Source organism: Grus americana, chromosome 13 (assembly GCF_028858705.1).
Source record: "Grus americana isolate bGruAme1 chromosome 13, bGruAme1.mat, whole genome shotgun sequence".
NCBI lineage: Eukaryota > Metazoa > Chordata > Aves > Gruiformes > Gruidae > Grus > Grus americana.
The window spans coordinates 17630379-17651412 of record NC_072864.1 but is presented as its reverse complement, the minus strand read 5'-3'; the positions used below and the strand labels follow the sequence as shown (position 1 = coordinate 17651412).

General features: G+C 36.3%; 1 protein-coding gene across 8 annotated transcripts in view; it reads right to left on the bottom strand.

Annotated features, from left to right (window-relative positions):
• The window catches only part of CHD9 (chromodomain helicase DNA binding protein 9), a 98259-nt gene that overhangs the window by 61705 nt on the left and 15520 nt on the right, over positions 1 to 21034 (bottom strand). For all 8 annotated transcript variants that reach the window (XR_008579088.1, XM_054840373.1, XM_054840376.1 and 5 more), the window contains one exon: positions 16632 to 18222. Coding sequence is in view for 7 of the 8 variants with exons in the window: in XM_054840373.1 (XP_054696348.1) it covers positions 16632 to 18056 (1425 nt within the window). In the remaining variant the exon portion in view is untranslated. The remainder of the gene's footprint in view (positions 1 to 16631; positions 18223 to 21034) is intronic.

Here is a 21034-nt window from a genome sequence, read left to right as displayed (position 1 = left end):
TGTCACACGCTCTAGGTAGGCTGGTTTTCATCTAAATGCTACAGAACCCAGTAATAAATATCACTAATCATGTTTCACCGCTTCTATAACTAAGAAACCATAGCTGTGATTAGTAGCAGCTTCTGATCTACCATATCATTCATTGGGAGAAAATCATGCCACTGTCCCACGTAGCCGGATGCTGCTAACCTGGGCAAGCTGCAAAGGCAGCTTTGAATATTAGAGATGAGTTTACAACACACATAAGCTTCCATTTGGAAGATTTTGTTTGAAGACTTTTTTTGGGGATCAGTGCCAAATACAGTTAGATTGTTTTTCTGAATATTTGGTAGCCGTATAAAAACTATGTGCAACTTTCACTATAATTCTTAGAGGAGGTACTATGTAAAGGAGCATTTTAAATTGCCAGGAAATGAAAGAAATTGAGAACTTCATCCTGCTTGCTCTGCCAAGGTCCCCACTAGAAGGATCGCTATACTTAACATGACAGACCTGTGGGCTGCAACACATGAAAAAACTGTAACGATCATATTCAAATCAACTGGCATGGTGGATGCACAATAGATTTGAATTACTAGGCTCAGACCAACTTCAGAGTCATGCCATACCTCTACCTCTACAGATTTTCTAAAGCTTTTAATGCCTATCCTAACGGTCAAAATGTTTTAGCAAAAACCTCCACTGACAATCTTCACAATTATTTGACTCCTTAAAAAAAAAAAAAAAAAAGAGTTGACTTAACCCAATACTCTATAAAAGGAAAGTCAGGTTTCAGTTCACTGTTTGAAACAAGTCCTGTGCAAGCACCTGGCAATAAATCCGTAAAATAATTCACCAAATACTTACAGGAAAGAAAATAACACATATCATTCTGATTTAAAAAGACTAGTCATTAACAGTTCAAAACCTCCAGATAAAGCCTTACAGATATATTGATCTACTGAAATCTCCCAACATCAGACATTCTTAGAAGGTGCAGGTAAGAGCTGCTTCTGGAACACACCCCTGTTTTTACAATAGGAAAACTTCTACTTAACAGGTAAAGCCAGATAGCTTCTGTAACAGTGGGGAGTGCAATGTTGCAAAGCAGCGAAAGAGAACAGCTGTCCCCAGTATTTTTTTAATCATCTTTTATACTCCAGGAAAATAAACATTAACTGAAACTGCACTAATTTCTAGCCTTTCGTCACTGAACGAGTGGCGGTTAAAGTAATTCTCACGCCAGTAAGTGGTGCTTCAAGAACCTGCTGAGTAACAATACTGGAAAAAATCAGAGTAAGCTGTTAACTTTGTTCTTTTCTGTAGGAAACCTTGCATTCCCTCACAAGATTAAATGCTGTTTATTTTTGCATTATATTTTAAATCCAAAGTAAGGGGACTCCCTGAACAGATATTAAATGTAAATATAAAGTACAGTGGGGATCCTAAAAATATTTTTTACTGTACTTAAAGATCTAAGGTTTTCTTTAGACCAAACTACTGAAACATACCTTTTTTTGAATGCATCTCTGATTTCAAAAAGGAAAACTTTTATTAAACTTGTGCTCAAAAAAAACCAAAACACCCCAATACCAATGCCTTCAAAAAAACCCAATACAATAAGCAGATACTTTATTTCCTAAGAATTTCCTAAGAACTGTAAGATTGATAAAGGGAAAACAAAACCACCTCACAAAATGGAAACAACAGCAGGAAATCCCTAAATGACTTTTGGCTGGAGTAGGTTTGGGTTTTGCTCTCCCTCTCCCCATGGTAAGTCATCATTTCAGACATTTTCCAGGGCTTATTTTTTGATGCTTTCCAAAAAAAAAAAAAAAAAAAAAAGAGAAAGAATATACAAATATTTATTATAAAACTGGAAGAACAAGCACCACCAAAAAAAAATATACACATATAAAAATTTAATTATTCTATAACAGAATGATTCAGTATTCCATCTTTCCAGTTGGCAAACATCAGGTATCTTGAAAATATAACACACAGCAACAAAATGTACCAAGTATAAGCTTACTGTGGGCAAAATTTTCTAATCCTCCTGCTACTATCTGCTGAATTTTTGAAAAGCAGATGTAGCAGCGATCTCAATAAAGAAGGCAGACAAATGCCAATATCAGTATTGTGAATCACGTCGCTGCTCTTCAGCTGCCTACAGAGCTTGGAATGGTAAAGCAGCAAAAAGAGTTCTGCAGACACCAGTGTACTTTTTCCTAATGCTCCTCAATCTAAACCATCCCCGTGCCAGCTAAAACCCATGCCAGTCTAGCAAATGCCACACATTTTGAAATTTAGGATGGCAGTGCAAAGTGCCCATTTTGCCCCCCAACTGGATGCTTCATCACTGGACACGTAAGACATCTTCATGCAGTTTCATATTCAGATTAACTTAGCTAAGGATAACAAGGTGCTTGATCTAAAACAAAATAGTAAGACACACTAAATGCTCCCCCAACCTCCCAAGTGACAGAACAGTTGTCCCTCATCACAGAGTGGAACGCTTCTGTCCCTTATTACGAAGCCAGTCTTTGATAATCATACATTCTTTGACTAAAGACTTTCAAGAAAGATTTAGCTTTAAAATATTCAGCTAGGTTGTTTTTCAGCTCTCAGGTTACAGTTATCCATGCACATTAAACTACAAGTGACAGCTGTTCAATTCTTAGCCAGTTTGCTTTTTTTAAAAAACAAGACTATAGAACCATGCCATACACGTTTGTGCATTTATGCTTCCAAGCTCCTAGTAATTTCTAACCCATTGATGAAATTTAGTCAAATTAGAAGAAGAGAAATCTCAGGGATGTCCCTACCACTTACATGAAGCAGACAGACAGAGAAGAGATGGTTTATTGAGTAAAATGAAACATGAGCTCAATCCTTCTTGGACCTCTAAGAATCCACATAAGACATTACAATTATAGTAAGCACAAGCTGCAAAATCCAACCCTTTGACACCGCATAGTCTACTCATTCTTTTCTCCCTACTTCCACATAAAGTTTCATCCAACAAAAGCAAACCTGAACAAAAACTGTGCTACAGCAACGCCAAACAGGCATTCCTGTAGGTACCTCTTCCCCCTCCCCTGCAGGCATTCAAATGCATCAAAACCAAAGAGCTGTGGAAATGCTACAGGGACCCATGTTTCTTCTGAAGGTATTCTGACTAAGTGGCCAAAATACCAGTCTTTTACACCTCCAGTTTTGTTATTCTTGTTTTAAATTCATGGCCTCTAACTTTGCCTTCTAACTTCAAGATTTTTTTCTTTCCTACCTGTGCATCCAAGCCTTCTAAATGCACACCTACTGACAGGGCTCCCATGACAAATTACTACCTTACATAGATTAAGAAATAGCCAAATAAATAGTTTAAAAAAGGCAAATGCTGTGGAGTCAACTTGTCCATTTATGACAATATTTAAACCGTTGTTCCTCTGTTGGAGTATTAATTTGTCTATGCATAATACCATTCTCTAGCTTTAAATGATGATTGAAAAGGAACTTTTCAACATATAAATTAAAATGTATTCATTTTGAAGTTTTGAGGAAATTGTGTGTTCTCAGAAATGCAGGGTTTATCACTCTTCCCTCTTCCAAGAAGTTTAATATAGGAAATTTAAAATCTAAGATAATACATCCTGAAAAGACTCTACTTACTGTACATCCATTCTGATTACTCAAACCTGTTTCAATTCTCTATGCATAATAAAAACAAAACAAGAAGATCACTGTAATATTTTATATTTCTAACCATCAATTTCAGAAACTACTGCTTACTTTCTACACTTTTTTTCCTTTTGATATTCTAAAGCTCCTGTCCTGAAAGACAAATTCACAAGTTTGTCTGTCTGAAGTCAGTGAGACAATTCGGAACAACTCTTGCAATATAATGGTTGAAGCAAAGCTTCTGAAACATAACCTTTTTTACTGACACAAAGGAAGTTAGCCTCTAATGGGAAAGTTTCTTTCAGAAACTGCCTGTCTGGAAAGGAACAAGATCTATAATGATACAGCAGCTCACTTTAAGGCCTTATGAGTCACAAAAGGAAGTTAAGCATTAGCACTTTTCCAAAACTGCAAGCACGATCAAAAAGCAAAACAAGGGGCCAAATAAAATCCAAGCTCGTGTTTGCTTGGGAACACAGAACATTGGAATTCTGTAATCAGAGTGCTAAGAATTATAAATTCAAATCTGTAACAAAAGAAAGTGAAAAAATACCTGAAATGAAATATACTCCAACCACAAAATAAGGCAAAAGAAATGAATATTGCACACAGAATATATTGAAGTTCTAAAGGTTCCCTTTTCACCACAACTTTTACTGCTGTTTTCTTCAAATATATATACGTTTACAACAGCTCAAAACCTCACACTAATCCACTGGCCCTCTGTTGCGAACTTCAGCTTAGTGCACAAATATTATCAAGTGAAACTGTATCAAGCAGATGCAGACTATAATCTAACAATAATCTAACTTTCAGACATACCAGCTATGAAAGCAACACACCCAACCTGTAAAACAGAATGGCAACGGAAGCATCTAACTGCTATTGTCATCTAGGTATCAAAGTAATAGTATGGATGTCAATGACCCAATACCAAAATAAATACAAACTGCAACGCACACTGTGAAACAAATACTATGAAAACTAAATATGCAATTGTGTTTGACCATTACAGCTATATGCAGTTGAAAACATACCATATTTATCACTGACATGTATACAAATCACTTCACATTAAAAATTGGAGAGGGAGTTCCTTCATGCGCAGGAAAACCTAAAAGCTGGTGGAGGTAAGCATGCAGCTTTTTCACCTGCCACTAACGCAGGTTTGAGCTCACTGGGAAATATCAAGACACAGGACAATCTTTTCAACACGGTAGATAGAGACAGAAGATTCTAAATAAAGGTTTTATTTTAGAAGCCGCATAAAGCTGAAAATTGTAAATAGCAGCTGAAATTTTGGCTATTTATTTTTAAGGAAAAACAGAATATTTGAATAACCTCTACATGCCATACAACCTAGAGGGCACAAAGTTAAATGTGCTGAGATAGCTTTTATCCAACCTCTTCACTACACGCCCAACAATTTAAATAACATAGGTGTAATTTGGATTTGCAGTCTTCAGTAAGTTTCCATATTACTTTGAAAGTATTCGGGGTTTAGCTACTGGGTTTTTTTCAAGCAGTCTTAAATCAAGTAATTTTGTTCACCTTTATACAGATATTATGATTTATACAAGATGACAAAAATCCCTAAAAATGCTGGTTTTAATGTAAAACAACAAAGAATTGGCTGCAAAAGTGTGCATAACAAAAAACAGTTACCAAAAAATCCCAATTAAACTGAAAGAGCCTTCCTCTTTCCATTTTCCCTTGTTGCTACCAGCCCACTCATGTTCTAAACAGCCACCCCTTTTGTGTGCCATCAAGAGTAATTTTCTCATGTTTCCCATTACCGGAGAGGAAGACCAGGAGACAAAAACCCACCCAAACTACCTCCAAAAAGAACACCATGCAAGGAGCTTTTTGTTCATCTTACTCCAACCACCCAAGATCAGCTTCAGCACGCCTATCCCAAACGCACTCAGAAACCAGCAAGGCATACATCTCTTGGCAGGAAAAAGCAATGGGACCTTCATGGTAGCTGGTTCTTGTCAAAACTTAATTGCAGTTAAAGCGTTCCGTCTACACCTCTCATGGGAGTGGCCTTGCAAAAAAACATTTTTATAATTAAAACCAAAAATCCTTTCATACTTATGAAGTTTTCAGCTGCACTATTTCCTTACACTCTTCCCCTCGAAACCTCTCCGTTTGTTTTTTGTCCCAGAGTCAGGAGTCATTACAGTTGTGAAGGGTTGTAAACTGCAGAACCATCCAAGGTCTATTTTTTTGCACTCTTCTGCTACTTTAAGGAGACACTTAACCTACTGAAGTGATGAAAGCGAAGGGCAAGTAGGCAAGAAGTATGCAGAACTAGCATGAACCTGCCCACCTTTTGTCTCAACACCTCGCTTTTGCAATTACTTACAGAAGAGAGAGCTGGGCTAGGTCAGAGAAACAACCACAGATCAAACAAAACAGAGATTCTCTTCCACAACATGTTTTAATAGCATAATTTACCAAATTCTGCTCAATTTTTGTAGTACATTGAATGCAACGGTGAAATAAAATTCATTTAGAAGTTAAGAGAAGCAGCTTATTCAGAGTATGAAGGTTCCTGGAACTGATCATTGTCTTGGTCAGCACCACAAAATGATTCTATGATAATACTGGCAGCCTCCTCTTTAATTTTTCTTTTTTTTTTTTTTTTTTAGTTTTTAAAAAACTGATGCTTTTTTACTACTTGTTCATGGTAGAACAATGAAGTATTGTGAAGGACAGAAGACATAAAAAAAATACAATTTGACTCCATATTAGTAGAGAAATACTGAACATGAACTATCTTTAAATCAAAACAGATTGCATATCCAGAAAGCCTAGCATGTTAAGATCTCTATTACAATAATTTTATCTCCTAGAAGCAGTTAAGTTTAAAGGTTTACTCAATCTCTGAACTTGGCTTTTTTTGTAGTATTCGTCGATACCTAACAGAGTAACCAAAATGTTTTCAATGCTTGTAATTTCAGTGAGACAAAAAAACCCACCCAGCCCTTAACATACATTAAAATATACTGACAGAAATTGGGAAATTTATTTTTAACATCAACAGCTAGGGACTAACTAATATCATTAAACCCATTACTGACTGCACAGCATATTTTCATTTAAATCAAAGGGGGGCATACTTCTTCCACTTCAGTTCAAACCAACTTAAATATTTTTGTGTCAGCTTCAATGAATGACTTTAACAGCTTTCTGTGCCAGAACCTCCACTACAAAAGAGTACTTTAGCATATATGCAAGCCTAATAAAACCACTCCTGTTAAATCTAGTTTTCTCAATTAAATATTCCTGAACAAAATCCCCAACCCCTTCCCCAATTGAGGGGGAAAACTAGATGCCTACAGAAGAGGTATTTATCAAAAAGAAGCGATGGTTTGAAAATAGAGGTCACAAGTCAGAGGATACTACTGGGGACCAACAGCATTCAACCTTAGGCAAAGAAAAAACCCCAAAAGCAAAAAACTAAACCATTTTTTCCCCCAAAGTCTCCTAAAAAATTTCTGAAGAACATAGCATCCAAGAGCTTCACAGCGATAACGAGAAAAAACTCCAACCAATCAAACAAAAAACCCCCAGAAAAAAAACCAAAAACACCCCAAGCCAAAAAAGCACAGAGCATGAACTTTTGGTAGGGATGAAACAGAAAAATTTGCAAGAGAGGTCTCTAGAAACATCAGCATAACAATAATTTTTATCTCAACTGAGCCTGGCTATTAGCAGAAGAGGCAGGACTAGACCCAGTGTAAAGCTAAAGAGAAATTCTTATCATCTTTAATGGAGTTAAAGTCAACAGAAACTGCTATCAACATACGGCAGAATGACAGCCCGGCTGGTTAGAGACAGCAGGGTGCTGCCAAGAACATCCTCAGGCACAGCCAGGAGCATGAGCACCTCCATACCTCTGTCCCCACAAGCACGATGGCGTCACCGTTTCTGAGAGTCTCCTGAAATCAGTCAAAGCCTGCACACATTCGCAGTTAAACTGTATTACGCCAAAACACACAGGGGCTGGCACCATAAAACGTGCCTATTGAGTAGTATCTGGAATTGATCAGACTTCTTAGTATCACATGACTGCAGGTTGAAGAATCCTCCATGGGATGATATAAATAGGAGCTACATCACATACACATAAAAATAAATTTGCCTAATCTTTTTAAAAAAATGGTTCTTAGTAAACTCAAAGACAGTAAGACACACGTCTGATTTTGTCACTCATATGCTCCTTAAATTAATTTACCTGCCTTCCCTCTGACAACTTGTGTTCTGTAACAGCCGGTTGCTCGTTTTAAGACTTTCAAGAACCAAAGTTCCTACTACGACAAAATTCACACATCAAGCTGAGCCATACGTGGGCCTCAGGAGCAGCTGCTACATTTAGCAAAGACTAAACCCAACCCAAATGTACTGCATCTCCTAGCACTATTTCTTATCCTTCTGAAGTATAAAAACAGGTACTATAACCCAGAGCATGTTGCCAGTCACAAAAAGCAAAATAGCTATGTTTTTCTAGTAAGTTTGCTTAAAATACTATTGCAAAACTCTCCTCCTATATGTGTGGTACTCGGTAAAAAAGACGGTGTAGTGAAACAATTGTTTTTAAGGTTACTCTTAAGATTATTTTTAAAACCTATCAGTCAGAATTCTCTTTCTGAATCAATGTTTCAAACTAAAAAGAAACAAAACACTCAGACCCAAAATATTTGCAATGTCTTCTTCAACACTAAGACCAACTTCTCTTTTCTTTCCAACATATAAACTAAAACTAAATTGTGAAGTCACAACTATCTCCTAAAAGAAGCCTTCTTATCAATCTATGAAACTAGTTCTGGTTTGCAATTCAATGTGCTACTGAATAGCATTATGTGCATATATGCAATATGCTACCAGCATTGAAATTACTTTCAAATACAGCCTAACTCCTGAAAAGGCAGTATGTAAAAGATGGGAACATTTTCAATTAAAGTACTAGCCTTCACAGTGAGACATCAAGGGAGTAAAAAAACCCAAGTGCAAACACAAGACAAATAACCCACACAAAAGAAAACCTGCCACATTTATGAAAGGAAAAAAAAAAAAAAACACAACCAAGAAAACCCCAATCTCTACTACCAATTACACAGCTTTCAAAAACTTAAGACTTGTCAACTGCTCTTAGCCTAAAGCTACATTCCTAGATTCGTTTATCAAACTTGTTCAAATCAACATAAGAATTCTCAGTCCCATCATCCTAAAAATCCCCTCACTTGTATTTATTAGCCCTACGAGTTCCCAAATTCAATCCACTCAACACCTGAAGATAGACACTGTCTTGGAAATCTGTGTAACCAGGAACTTGTGCAAATTTTTTTAACCTGATAATGCACAAAGAAAACAATACCTCTCCAGATGTAGGAGGTTGTTAGGTGGACAAAGTGCTGGAAATTATTTTGATCTCTCTATATATTTAGAATTAACATAACAGCTAAAAGATTGTAAAACCTGCCTGCACAAAGCACACAGACATCTGGAGGAAAGCCACATGAATTCCAAATGTACTTCAGATTCTTTGGCTTCAAAGCCATCCTGGTGGTTAACATCTTTACAAGTTCTGCTTCTCTTTCAGTAATAGCACTTTATAAAGTGTTGATTTTCTACAAAATGTCTCAAGATGAAGCACTGTTCTGGAAGTTTGAGAGGCAACGGTATGTTTGAATCCGCTCAAAAATCAAGACTTTAACAAAGCAGCATAGTGGTTACCCCTGGGTCCGACGGACGGTCCCACAACCAGCCCCCTTGCACTCTCTGAGCATTTCAGGCTGCAGTTCCATGTGCAATTATTTTCCCTCTGCTGCAGAAAACGACACTTCCCACTCCTTCCTCTCTCCTCACCGCTGTTTCTACGGTACACAATTCTGTACAACTAAGAGGAGAACTAAATCAGTAACTTGTATTCCCAAAAATCAGTCCTGACAAAAAAAGTAAAAAGTTTCTCTGCACCTGACTGAGTTTCCCAGTTCAGTTCATAGAACAAATGGTTGCATTAACACAATACAAAGTGGAAGAATAGGAGCTTTTTTCCCTTAAACTAATTACAGTTTAGGCATATATCGAAGTACAGCTTCAATAGGCTATAGTATGGGTTGCTGTCTTTAGAAGACAATTTAAGATGGGTTTTGTTTTCTCTGTAATCAGGTACCACTTCTTCCAGACACTAAGCTTGCACAATTATACCAGTACTCTCACATTACTGAATTGCTTTATAGTTCTTCAGTGTTAACAAGGCACCTGCTTGCAAATAATTATTTAGATTATTCAATCACACTTATTCTCCAATATCATTAAAAAATAATATTTATTTTACTTATTTTTGTCAACTAGTCTTGCCTTGATATCTGTAGGATTACTCCTGTAAGCTGACCTAGCCAGAAGCTTCTCTCCTGTGCTTGCCATCTGTTACCTACATTTTACAAAAATGTTTCTCTTTTGGCACATTTTAAAGACAATTATTGCAGTCATTTAATGAGTGTGCAATTATCTCAGGAAAAAATATATTCTTAAATTACAACAATCATTACAACAGCAAGTACTTTGTTTTAAAGAGGAAACATACACAAAGAATTGGACAGACTAATTATTTGACAAGTGATGAAGGTTGAGAGAGACTTAAGAAAAACATTAGTGATAGCAAAAAAGATTCAAAAGAAGAAGAATGATGAAACAATTTAACTCTACTCAACAAAGATGGTAATTACTAACGAACTCATAAAGCCTTTAAAAGAGTAAAGCAGATAGTCTGGTGCATTTTCTCTGTTCTTAAAAGTCCAGCAATTTTTGTCTTTCCCTTGCTATACAGCTGTATTTTGAAAAGAAAAACAAGGCAAATGAAAAATTATAATATTCATTAGTAAATGTGTTACAAACTAATCTCACGAACACGAACCTCCTTTCCCCAACTATGCGATTTGTCATTTTAAAAAGAAATAAAATGCTTATATAAAACTTTGATAAAATATATACAAAAGGAAATGCTTCATACACATTCAACTACAAACAAAGCTATCAAAATATTGCTATCTTCACTGATGAATACATCATTAGCAAAAAGCTATAGATTAGTAATGAAAACATATTATATACAGCTATAGTTTAAGACTTAGTTCACTCCAGGAACTGCACTACTCAAGCTCAGAGACATTGCCCTAGTCCTCTCATCAACTCTATGCATTTGACACAGCTTCACCCCTTTCACTTCCCCGTATTTATGCATGCCTTTCTGAAAATAGCAGAAAGAAAGCAAAAAAGATGGAAAACAAGGTACAAAGAAGGTCAGTGGAGGGATTACTCTCATTATTTGTACATACATGATAAACCTATTAGGTGCTGGGAGATGACAACTGAATTCTGCTGCCTCACTGTGGTAGAGAATTTATTAAGCTCCTACAAGGAACATGAAAATTGTTCTTTAAGCACAGAGAACTAAATCCAGAGCATACAACTCCTTGAAATGTTTAAAAGGAAAGTTCAGACAAAGATTTGTATTTGTTAATACGATGTCACCCATAAAATTAGCCATAATTAAAGGAACAAGAACAATACAAGTACAGTGGATATGCTTAATAGGAGCTATACCAGTACTATTAACCATCTGAGAAAAAAAGAACAAGGTTTTAGGGCTCTTTTGGTTTGGGGGTTGGTTTTTTTTGGGGGTGTAGTTTCTTACATTTCAAGATTACGATATATGATTTTTAATGCCCCCCTCAACACAAATGCTTACTGGAATAGATGTCTAGATTTCAGTTTGCAGACGATGCAAAGTAGAGCAAATTAAGACACGTATTTTATTACGCTCAGTCCCACTGAAAACTGTCATCCACTGCTTCACAAGCAATATATATAACAGCAGCATGATTTTACAACCCTGTATTGTAACAACACTTAGGAGCCATAATCTAAAAACTTCCTATGCCAAATAGCCAGTCTCTTCTACAAAGAATTTATATATAGTGTGATCAGCTCATTACTTTAAAATATTTCTCATTAAAGGCTCACTTAAAATTAAACTATACAGAATGTAAGAAATACACTCTGACAAATGCTACATCCTTGACTTTTATACATCTTCCATAACTGCATATATCAAGTAATTGGCTTGTTGTACCTCCCAGAACTAGCCAAGAAACACACCACTGCTCACTATGTATTCTCTCATAAAAACTTTACAGTGCAAGATTTCATATAAAGTAGAAAAGCAACCAGTGGCAGAGTAACAGGTTTATGAATGGAACGATCTGAGGGATACTTGTCTACAATGAATTTAGAGTTGGTATAAAAGGGAGGCATCTGCCACCACAATCAGAGGCGAAAGGCCTGTGACTATTCCGGACGTGCATCTCACCAGCACAGAAGCCTGGACTTTGATCAGGTGAAACTTAGTTCCATCTCTGATGATACGCTCATATACGAGGTTATGCCATCCTGATGTATACAGATGTCCCAGGGTACGACACCAACCAAGCAATCACCTACAATGTTCAGACCTTCCTTGCTAAACTTTCAACAACGGCAAGGCAAATTCTCTTCAAAATTAGAGTGTCATCTGCTGCTATAAAACAAGTGGTAGGAAAGCTCATGCTCGCATGCATAAAGCACTTGCATGTTTCAAGTCAGTTTTTACCACAAAAAACCTCAACCAACCCAACTCAGATGTGACATACTGGAATTCAGGAATATACCGAATTATCGAATTAGATGCTAAACTTTTAGTCAGAAAAGGGAAAAAAAGGCTCACCTGATTTAAGAACTAAGACTACCAAGTTGTCCTATAGCACTTAACATTATTAATGGAATATCATTTTCCAGTTTAATCTCAATTATTCTGCTTTCATGCCAGAACAGATTAAAAAGCTTATTACTCAGTAACATACAGTGAGATGGTTGTAAACTTCTCTTAGGACAGTTTATACTTCAAGATTATCTTTCCAACTTCCTTTTTTCTTCTAAACATGCAGAACTGAATGTTGAAGCCTGTATTTTTGTTGTCTTTTTTTAACTTTATGAAAAGCAAATAGATTAATTAGCCTTAGCAACCTCAAAACAGTTTTAAGTGGAGTTAAAAAGATCAGAAGTGTTGTATTACTCAAAACTGAAGCTACATGAATCTTCAATGCATTTCTCTATTTTCTGTTCTCAAACTAACTCTGATGAAAAATGCATGATGTAAAATTGAGAGGCACAATTTATTTACAATTATAATCTAATTACAGCAGGCATAGAAAGTAAAATAGCAGCAAAAGACATTCTAGATTGTTTCTAATTCTGCAACATTATTACACTGAACAGATTGTATTAATTTGTAAATTAATTCCTATCAAAAGAATAGCTGTACAAGTAAAAATGTGATGAGTATGCTTGCTTTCAAATAATGAAACAAGTACTTAATGTTCTTTCTTAATTTTAAATAACCTCAGCATAACTGTAGTTAAAGACCTTTGGTTGTCTAATGTTGGGTCCACTCCAACAGCACCAGTTCATTAAATATTTAATAAAATAAAGTTTTCCTTTCTGAAAAAATCTCAGTCATTATCAAACCAAAACTGATGAAAATAATTAAATCCAGTAGAAATTGTTTCCTCAATATGTACAAAAGCCAGTATGAAAAATTGTCTTGTTAAACAATAAACATTTCACCTTAATTATTACATATGGAAGTTATCAAAATCTCTTCCCAAGTAACTCCTAGCCTGAAGACAACCAGTTTTAGTAAAACCAATATTCCCACCCCTTACCACACCTTCTTCCTCTCTGGTTAAACTACACACATTTGTAAAAAGCTTAAAAAGAACAAACTCATCTTGAACTTTAAATTCTACAAAGTGATCACAGAATAAAAGTGAGAATAGAACTAAAACCCCTCTTAGAATTGTAATCAGAAAAAAGACAGATCTGAAACACTTCTTCAGTAATTGCCATACTTTTCTATTACTATTCATACTACATACATCGCTGATTTAAAGAGGTTTCCACATTGTTTGCTTCTGTCACTCCCCCATCAATACATTCCTCACAATAGTTTGACAGCTACCGCTTCACAACCAGTTTCTGAAAGAAAAATTAAACATCTGTCCGATTAGATAAACTCAAGGTCAGAATCTAAGTTATACACTTTATTGCATACCCCAAAATAATAAAATCCAAACCAAGCAGTTTTATAACTGTTTTCTGCCTGTTTCATTTCAAAGTTCCAGGGGAAAAACATAAAAAGTTTAAAGACTGTAAAGTTGCTTTGTTTTCACACCATGATAAAAACCAAACCCAAACCCCAAAAACTTTTAAACACTCTCCTCGGGTCTCAGAACTTTCCCTCTATTCCTAGTTACAAAACAAAGCACTAAAACTGATGTCAGCAAGATTGAATTAAGTCTTAAAAGTTTCTGATACATACAACAGAAAAGTCACAGCAGCAGCATTTTTTTATCAGACCTACTTTTCACCACCTGGCTTGTATCTCACTTGCTCCTCACACATGACACTAACCCCTGGATTTCTCGCCACCCCCACTTTTCCTGGAATCCACTTCCTCCTCACCCCAAGCACACTCATGGGAGACCAACAGCCTCAACGCTAATGTTCACAAGGCTGGGCTCTGCTTCCTGGCAGGGAACTCAGGCGCTGCTCCCTCTGCAGTACCGTACACACAATAATAAACAGGATCATGTTTCACTAGTAGCTACCATACCATGTGTCTTTAGGTTACAGAGATAACTGACAAGAGTAGCTACTTGGGCTGTGCCCTCTACTTCCCCCTCCTCAACCTAAAAACCAAGAAATGTTTATGAAAACCAACAGAATGCATCTACTGCATCAGTCAGTTAATCAAGCTAATCTCAAATACACAGCCTTAAACATGTTCTGTTAACATCGCAACACAACTTTACCAAAAAAGTTTCACTAGTAGGAATTGAAAATTACATGCTCCATAAACATAAGCAGAAGTTGTAATGGAGAAGCAATCTACTGAACCAAGACCGAAGATGAAATGTGTTAAACCCTTATCTCTACACTGATGACATAAAATTAAACAGGGAAGGAAAAAAAAAAAAAAAAAAAGCATTACATTGCCTCCTTCACAGACCTGTGTCCTGCAAACCAAGTAGAAGCAAGAGTCAGTAATTAAATTCCTTTCCTTCCCAATATTCTTTTTTCCCCTCAGTAAGACACACTATATTCTCAGGTAGCAAGAATATTGGTAGCAAGAATATACAGAAGTAATATAGTTATTATAACCTTTTTACAGCTGTCTGCATGTACATATTTGATGTTAAGAGTTGTCTCTATTTTGAAATGCACAGATTGAAAATTAGAAAATCTTTATATTCCCTCTCCTTTCCCAAATACAAGCTAAATTCCTACTAGAATTTAAAACAGGCTTTTAACTAAAAAATCGTACTTCCAATGTTCACATGTACATGGATTTCAACAGTCACACAATTTTGGAAACCCTAAATAATCAGCAAGGGCAGCTGAATTTGTACACTTATGATACAGAAGCTACAGATCCTTCTGCCAAACCATCTCACCGACGAAGTTTCAGTCATTCCTGTCAAATCAAACTTGGGATGGAAGCTACCAAGCAGTGCAAACTCTGATAATATCAAGGTATTAACATCTAGGTAATGCAGTCACTGATACCACTCTTCAAGCATTAACAAGGAAAGCCACTAAACCAGTCTCCAAAACCATAGTAAAAGCTTTAAAGATTGATAAATTTTAAAAGCTGAAAGAATAATTGTTTGTGCCTTTGGTTATTAAGTCTCTCCTATATGTATTTTCTTTTGATTTAGGAATTTTTTGAGCTGAAAAATCTGCAAGGATCTCATATGCTGACGTTTCTAGTACCTGTAATAAAAACATGATTTTGCTGGTTAGCATTGTGAAAAAATTAACTTTACTTGGCCTATTTTGTTTGTTTTTGAAAACTTTAGCTACTGTCATAAGAGACCAAAGCAATCCAGAAGCACCAGTCTATACTTCAATCTATTAACACACACTTCCTGTAAAAGAGAAGATGATGATACAGATGAAGATAAAGGTCAGCGTTTAAAAAAAAAAAAAGCAGACTTGTACCTCAAAACTATTTGAAAATTCACTACGTTACATATGTTATAAGCAAGCACTCATAAAAAACAGGCTGAAGGATTTAAAGATTGCCTTTCTGAACTCTTCAGTGCTCACACAATTTTTATGTCTCTCAGGTAATCTGAAAAGCACTGTCTGTAAAGTTCATTTCTCTTGTATACCATTAAAAAAGTACAAAATATTTTTTATGTTATCTTGTCCTTCATGCAAAGGGCTTAAATACTTGCAGTAGACACACATGTTACACTAGAACAACTGCAGTTTTTTGTTTTGGCCAAAAGTAACGAAATCAAACACAGGCATAGCCTTGTATATGTTTTCTATTATTACTAATCACATCAAAACCAACAACAACAAAGTTTGCTCATTTTTAGCCAATAAGCACAAGCACAAAGATACCAAAGCAAAGGACCGAGTAACAACAAAACCAGTGCAATTCCTGCAGGAAATCAGCCACACAAGCCTTATTAAAGCTCTTACAAATATGTTGCTATGAGTACTTCAAAAGACCGTAAGTCATTATATTTGCACCAAAATCATAAACCAACCAATTTTCTCTGCTGCACTTAAGAAGTATAAACAGCACAAGGACCAGCACCATTTTCTCTGAAAATATTTCAGGTCATATAAATCTTGTTTTCTACAACAGTAAGAAAACAACCGGAAAAAGCAAGGTCTGCATCAGCAGGATTTTTTTGGTTTTTCTTCCTAAACTAGCAGTTCCTTAGACTTCTTCAGGGTCAACAGCTCAGAGACTTCAGTTATCATGCTCTAGCACAAGCATCGGTCACTACTATTCATTTCACCAGATCAACGACACCAAACAGCTCAACCCCCCCCCACTCCCTACATACCTGTCCTTGTAAGGTTACACGACTTCTGTCTTGCAGATGCTGATTAGAAACTGAAGAATGCCAAGGATGGATCTGACTTGGAGGCTGTGCCCGAACAAGATCAGATGACGGTGGGGTTATATGGTGTTCTAGGTCATGTTCTAAAACATGGCTTGTGCTATCCTGAACAAACGCAGAATCATCAAACTGTGGCAGAAGGTCTTCCTGAAGGAGGTCATCCGGGTCAAGTCCTGTAAATGGTTCATTGTGAGTCTCAACTTGATGAAGTAAGTTCTCATCTAAAGATGTAAAACCATTGCTTTCAATAGGGTCAGTGAAATGGCTTATCTGAGAAGCAGAACCAGCAGAAGCTGGAAAATTAATATTCACAGGAGAGAGTTTTGAACTACTAAAGTTGCCCTGAGGATGTGCAGAATGCAACATTTGAAAACTATTTGAATTCAAAGGTGTATTAGGATTCAACATGTGCTCAGTTGTTTCTTGCTTGGTCCCTGTTTGAGATGTAAAGGCATCGCTTCCAGTGAAGTCAGAGATAGAGTGTGTCTGCTGGCTAGTAGAAAGAGCTGTTGTAGACTGAAGAAGGCTGGTAGGAGAAATGTGGTTATTAGAGTAAGAATAAGGAGATGAAAATTGTTGGCTATTATTGACAGAACATGGAGTAATAGTTGGAGACTGTCCATCAAAATTTCCTTCTTGATTCCCACAAAAATGTATTGAAGCACTTGCAGTTTGAGAAAATGGTTGAACAGACAGAGACTGCTGTGAAGTTGATGGATTAGAAACTGGAGGTGGGTGGTTAACACTGACTCTGTGAGAAGTAGATACGCTAACCTCCATGAAGTCTTTTGGCTGACTCAGAGCATCTTGCCCCGTGTTGTTTCTGCTTTGTTGCGACCCTAGCGAGGCACACTGATGCTGCGGTTCATTAGCCTGAAATAAGGCAAAGTCATGGTGTGCTACAAAGCTTTTATTTTGCTGCATAGACTGAGAATGTCCTTGGTGAAAGGGTGATCCGTTTTGATTCGAAACAGTTGTGGCAGTTTGGTGACCCCACATAGGACTACCATCAGCCACATCTGGAAACATCCCATTAGACTGGTTTTGCGGATGGATTGGTGAACAATTGAATTGAGAGTGTGGTGATAAGACGTTGTCAGCTGAGCTATTAAAAGACTGATTTACCGAGTGAAGTTTCAGTGAATCATACTGATTCAGCTGATCAAACTCACTCATCTTTTGTTGATTTTGAGCATCTTGCACATGGTTCAATGAGTCTATGTGCAAAGGTTCAAATTCTGCACCCAAATTCAATTCATCAACAAGTGAAACAGGTCCAGGTTGAACAAAGGCATCATCTGACAAACCTTCTAAGGTCTCACTAAAAAGATTGGCATCATCAAAAAAATCCATCATAGGATCAGTCATTTTGATAGATCTGTACTGCTTTTTCTCTTAACTCCAAATGGAGTCAATTTTGGCTCTCTGCAGTGAACAGAAACAAATGACATCCAGCGGTCACCACCTTGTCCAAGGCATGCCAACATCCATTACTGCTTCTGATGAAACGTTTGTCTTAAAGTGTTAAAGCATCCTATGGGAGAAAAAAAAAAAAAATTACTTTCATGACTCTTCCCATCGCTCCTTCCCCTCCCCAACACTTTTACAGATTTTTGATATTTTGTTCATAACTTTATACTTTAGTTACACCACAATTAAGTTATTTTTGCTTATACTCGATGCCCTGTGCATCAGTTATCATTTTTGTGCCTTAAAGTAATATTTAATGTTCTAAATGTAATGGTTTCTTTTTTTCATTCAGTTTGCTCTATTACCTAAGCACACTTTTAGATTCTTGTTCGCCATCTTCCTTGAAACTACCAAATAGAATTTTGTTTTTCACTAGTCCAGAATTAAAATTTGTTTGTAAAAAGAAATCATATGATACATAAAATGTACACAATAATTCTGTATGTTTAAACAAGAAACTTGAGAGGTTACAAACTACATTAAAATCAAAGCTACTCTGATTTCAGTAGGAAAAGCTGACATACTCTGTTTCTTCTATTTAAGTTGCATTAAGTAAGATTCTGAAAAACTGTATTTTATCTCACTTAAGACAGACATAAACCTCTTAAAGGAAAGACAAGAGGTTGAATACAGTGGTACACTCAAAGACAAGCACAGGAAAAGTACTACCTTTGGTTCAATAACCAGGTTTACACACTTACCCAGTTTTGAAACACAAGTTGTTTTTCTTTTTTTTTTTATTCATAGTATCACTGAGCGATCACCAATGGATTTGAGTTTGTAATCAGGGATTTCAGGCAAGGGGAGCTGAGAAGGATGGTTAGCTTAACTTTAGCCTAAAAACTTGCACATTCATAATGTAATCAAACAGAATGGGAAATGAATGAAAATGAGTCTCTGATAATTTACCTCCCCAGATAACTAGTAAACCTCTAGAATAAAGGAGCAATCACTTTAAATGAGTATCTTCATGGAATAATCATTCCTTTATCCTGTCAATACATACATCTAATTACTATGAAGAAAAAAGGAAAGAAAACAGCCATAGCTTTTCATTCCTAACCCTACTACTGAAGTTCACCTTCACGCTCTCCTCCTCCATTTCAATTGCAATTCTTCATTAATGAATTCTCCTAAGAATGAGTATAGGATCCTTCCAGAAATGGACACCCTGGAAATCTGAAATATTCTCTTATGGACAAGGTTCACGTTGAACCTATTAAGTACAAAGTAGTCTTTGACAAGCTGATGAAAATCTGTTCTGCTTATACTCCTAGTCCACTGAAAGTGGTGTGACCATAGTCAGAATAAAGCCTAACCTAATTTAACAAACCTTGTTGAGGGTTTGGGTATATAAAATTTCTGGTCTACACAGGAAAAGGACAGATCGATCCTGTACCACACTTAAAGACACCAATTGGTGACATTTAACAAGTCGGGACTAGTATGAGTGTTAATTACTATGAATATAGAGAACAAGCACGCTTTAAAGAAGGCACAGAAGCTCAGGAAGGTGACAGTTTAGTATAGCAGGGTATCCATGGATTCCAGATGATACATGTACAACTTACTCCTTAAAGTTAGGATTTCCTGAAGTCCCGAGTTAAAGGAAGCACTAAGATAAATTAGACTCCATTACCTTCTAACACTGATTAAGTTGTCTGCTTATGATTAAAAGCAACAGAATGATGACCTTCCCAGTATCAAGCACCTTCACAACAGATGATAAACCAACATCAGGATCCAAGCAGATGATGTGGCATGGTTTTTGTAACATTTGCAACATAATCATCTCTCATCTTAGGATATTTCAACTCAAAAGATAAATTGGGGGAGAGCTATTTTAAGAGAAGACAACCAAGCCAGATTAAGTACAAGGAAAGAATATCGGAGACACAGAACAAATGATCTAATTAAAGAAACCCCCATCTGGGGAAAGATAGATGGAAATTATGGTAGCCATGTGTAAAATGTCATGTTCCAGGCTATCGGGGACTCTACTGTTAAAAACTCAAATTTGAAGCTTTTAGCAATAAGAGTTTACATATTGAGACTGAGTATAAATAGCTCAGTACACTGCATATAGCTCCGTGGTTATGCCTAAACTATATTTCACAGTGATCTGTAAGGAAGGCTTTTCAATTTGTGCTAACTTGAAAAAGTAGAAATACAATAGGATTTTTTTTTTTTAAACATAGAGTGACATATGGGCCAGCTATTCCATAGTAATTAACTACTATAAATGCTCTTGAGTTGAGCTACACAGTAGTCTATAACTATCCAATAGGACTAAAACAACCCTGTATTGAGAAAAAAGAAAGTACCAGATAATCACTTCATGTTTTATTGATTACTGTGTACCTTTATAGTAAAAAAATGGGAAAAAAGCATGCATAACAGCTGGCATCACTGCAGCTGCAGCACCGTTACTCTAAGCTTGCCTCACAGAAATTTGGGGTTTTTTTGCTCAAAACCCAAGAAATGCTTTTTATCTTAGTTTTTCCTACTTTCTTTCAGTATAAGAAAAGAGAGAAAACAACGGAAAACCAACACAAACTCTCTTTTTAAAATACAGAGGCTTTATAAAATAAATAAATCTTAGTAGATGTAAAAGGAAGCATAACCTGAAGATGTCAGCTTCACTTCAAGGATCCAAGCAAGATGGATAGCACAGATGAGCTTCCAAACTGAGAAATCTGAAGGCTAGATACATAGAAACCTCTCCAAACTAATTAGACCAATGTAAATTTATTATGAAGATAGCTTCTCTGTAAAGAGGAGATCATGAAGTGACAGAAACCAAACTAACCAACCTGTTTTGGAAAGCATAACGCTGTAGATCGCCTGAACACAATTCTGTTGCAAAGACACCTTGC